The following is a 2,325-nucleotide window of genomic DNA, read 5'->3' on the forward strand; positions in this document are numbered from 1 at the left end:
CTCTCTAGTCAAAGCAGTTAAGCAACATCAAAATCAACCAAATTCAACCACTTATACATACTCTCAAGGCATAACAAAGTTAAGAAAAGTCATCTCCATTTAATGCCATAGCACATGACTTCATTATTCCAAATAAAAGAAAAACTGACTACACCAGGTTCAAGCAAAACCTTTGGAAAAGAACTGCGGTACAAAGATAACCAAGAAGAAATTGTTACACTACCTAGGAAAAACAATAATTTTTTTTCTTTGACTTTGATCCATTAAGAAGACAGTCGAGGAAATTCATCGTCGGGAAAAATCAAATTTATTTTATCTTCAAATATAACACAAGAAAACAAACATACATGTACATATTTACATCCCCCACCCCACGCTTTATATTGTGGCATGTCCCCATGAAACATAAATAAAAAGCAAGAGGTAAAGGAAACTCCCCCGATTCATCAAGTCGAGGTCTGAATAGTAGCCAGGATCTCCTTTGCGCGCCCGACCCAGTGCACACATCCATGCTGAGAGCTTCTTTTCTGACTTCTTTGGATGCACCCCACACTTATCATGCTTACTCTCTCCGGCTAGTTCTTTTAGGAGCCCTATTGCTCCTACCATCTTAAAGAACACCTTTTCTTCCCCCACTCTGAGCAGGGGCTGCCTTTATTGAATGTCCAGAATCACTCTTCCAGTAGCCAAGAAGGGTCTCCCTAGAATCAGAGGGACTTCCCTATAATCTTCCATGTTCACCACAATAAAGTCCACAGAGAACACAAATTTCTCCACCCGAACTAGCATATCCTCCACTATTCCTTCAGGTATGATTCTGGTCTGAGCCGCCAGCTGCAAGGACACAAGTATAGATCTGATTTCTCCAATTTCTCTCTCTAATTTCTTGTAAATGGACAAAGGCATAAGGTTTATGGAAGCACCTGAATCACACAATGATTTTTCAAATTTAGTGATTCCTAAAGAGCAAGGTATAGTAAAACTCTTCGGATCTCCACACTTTTGAGGGAGCTTATTTTGTAGAATAACACTACAATGTTCTGTGAGCTTGACTACCGATGTCTCCTCCACTTTTCGCTTGTTGGACAATATCTCCTTTAAGAACTTGGCATATGCTGGAATTTGTAAAAGCACCTCTATGAAAGGTACGTTAACATGCACCTGCTTGAGCACTTCTAGAAAACGCCCAAATTATTAGTCCAGCTTCTCTCTTCTTTGCTTCTGGGGAAAAGGTAGAGCAGACATTTATTTACTCTCATCGATCTCTTCATTACTTCTTTGTTTGTCTTTCCTCTTCCTTGTTGGAACTTCAAATTTGTCTTCTTCAGATCATCCTCTTGCTCCGCCTCACTTTCATTCCTACGATGTTGATCACTTTTTTGCTCTCCTTCATTCTTAGCTTGATTTCCCATCAACTCATTCGTCTCTACTACCAACAGATCTTGCAATATTTTGCTATTCCTCAAAGAGACTGCATTTATTGTTTCCTTTGGATTCCTTTTGGTATCCGTAGGGAGATTTCCTGGAGACTCTCGGATAACAGACTAGCAATCTGCACCACTTGCCTTTCAAAGTTTCGAATAGCTACACCATGAGTTTCAAATCTCCCATCCGTCTTAATAATAAAAGCCTTCATTAGATCTTCCAATCTAGACTTATTAGAATATGGAGGCTAGTATTGCTGCCTCTGCTTATTCTGAAATCCTAGAGCTCCTTGTCTCTGGGGTCTCAGATTATGCTACTGCTATGAGTTCAGACTACCACTTGGTTAACTCCAAGAAAAGCCTGGGTGCCTCTGCCCATAGAGATAAAATTATTGCCACTCTAGTAGTTGCCTCTATTAAAACTTCCCACGACATTTACCACTTCATCTGCAGTTGAGGCCTGACACTCATGCGTTGGATAACCAATTCCACAAAAGTCACAAATTGATGATGGTTGGCTCTGGACCTTGGCTAAGGACAACTTTCTTATCTCTTTGGCCATGGCATCGAGCTGGGCTTGTACTGATGTGTTAGAATCTACTTGATGAACCCCAGCTAATTTTCTTCTATCATTACTCTCAGCAGGCTATTGGTTAGGATCTTCAGAGAGCTCATCAAGAATTGCAACAATCTCCTTAGGGGTCTTCTTCATTAAAGGACCTCCAACTGCAGTGCTTAGAGTTCGTCGTGAGGCTGGTGTCAGTCCATCCAAAAAGTCCTGGAGTTGCATCTAAAATTCAATCCCATTATGCTGATACTTTCTAAATATCTCCTTGAATCTTTCCCAAGCCTCGTAAACTGTTTCAGTGTCCTTCTGGCAGAAGTTGTGAATTTTGCTTCT

At 40.6% G+C, this 2,325-nt stretch overlaps 1 protein-coding gene across 1 annotated transcript; it reads right to left on the reverse strand.

The window, feature by feature from the left end:
• Positions 1 to 654: 654 nt before the first annotated feature.
• LOC109242810 lies at positions 655 to 1,986 on the reverse strand. Its single transcript, XM_019409673.1, has 3 exons — positions 1,864 to 1,986; positions 1,254 to 1,544; positions 655 to 1,161 (listed from the first exon to the last, which is right to left on the reverse strand). The coding sequence occupies exons 1-3, from the start codon at positions 1,984 to 1,986 to the stop codon at positions 655 to 657; spliced, it is 921 nt and encodes a 306-aa protein (XP_019265218.1).
• Between the last annotated feature and the right edge of the window lie 339 nt (positions 1,987 to 2,325).

This window comes from Nicotiana attenuata, unplaced genomic scaffold (assembly GCF_001879085.1).
Source record: "Nicotiana attenuata strain UT unplaced genomic scaffold, NIATTr2, whole genome shotgun sequence".
NCBI lineage: Eukaryota > Viridiplantae > Streptophyta > Magnoliopsida > Solanales > Solanaceae > Nicotiana > Nicotiana attenuata.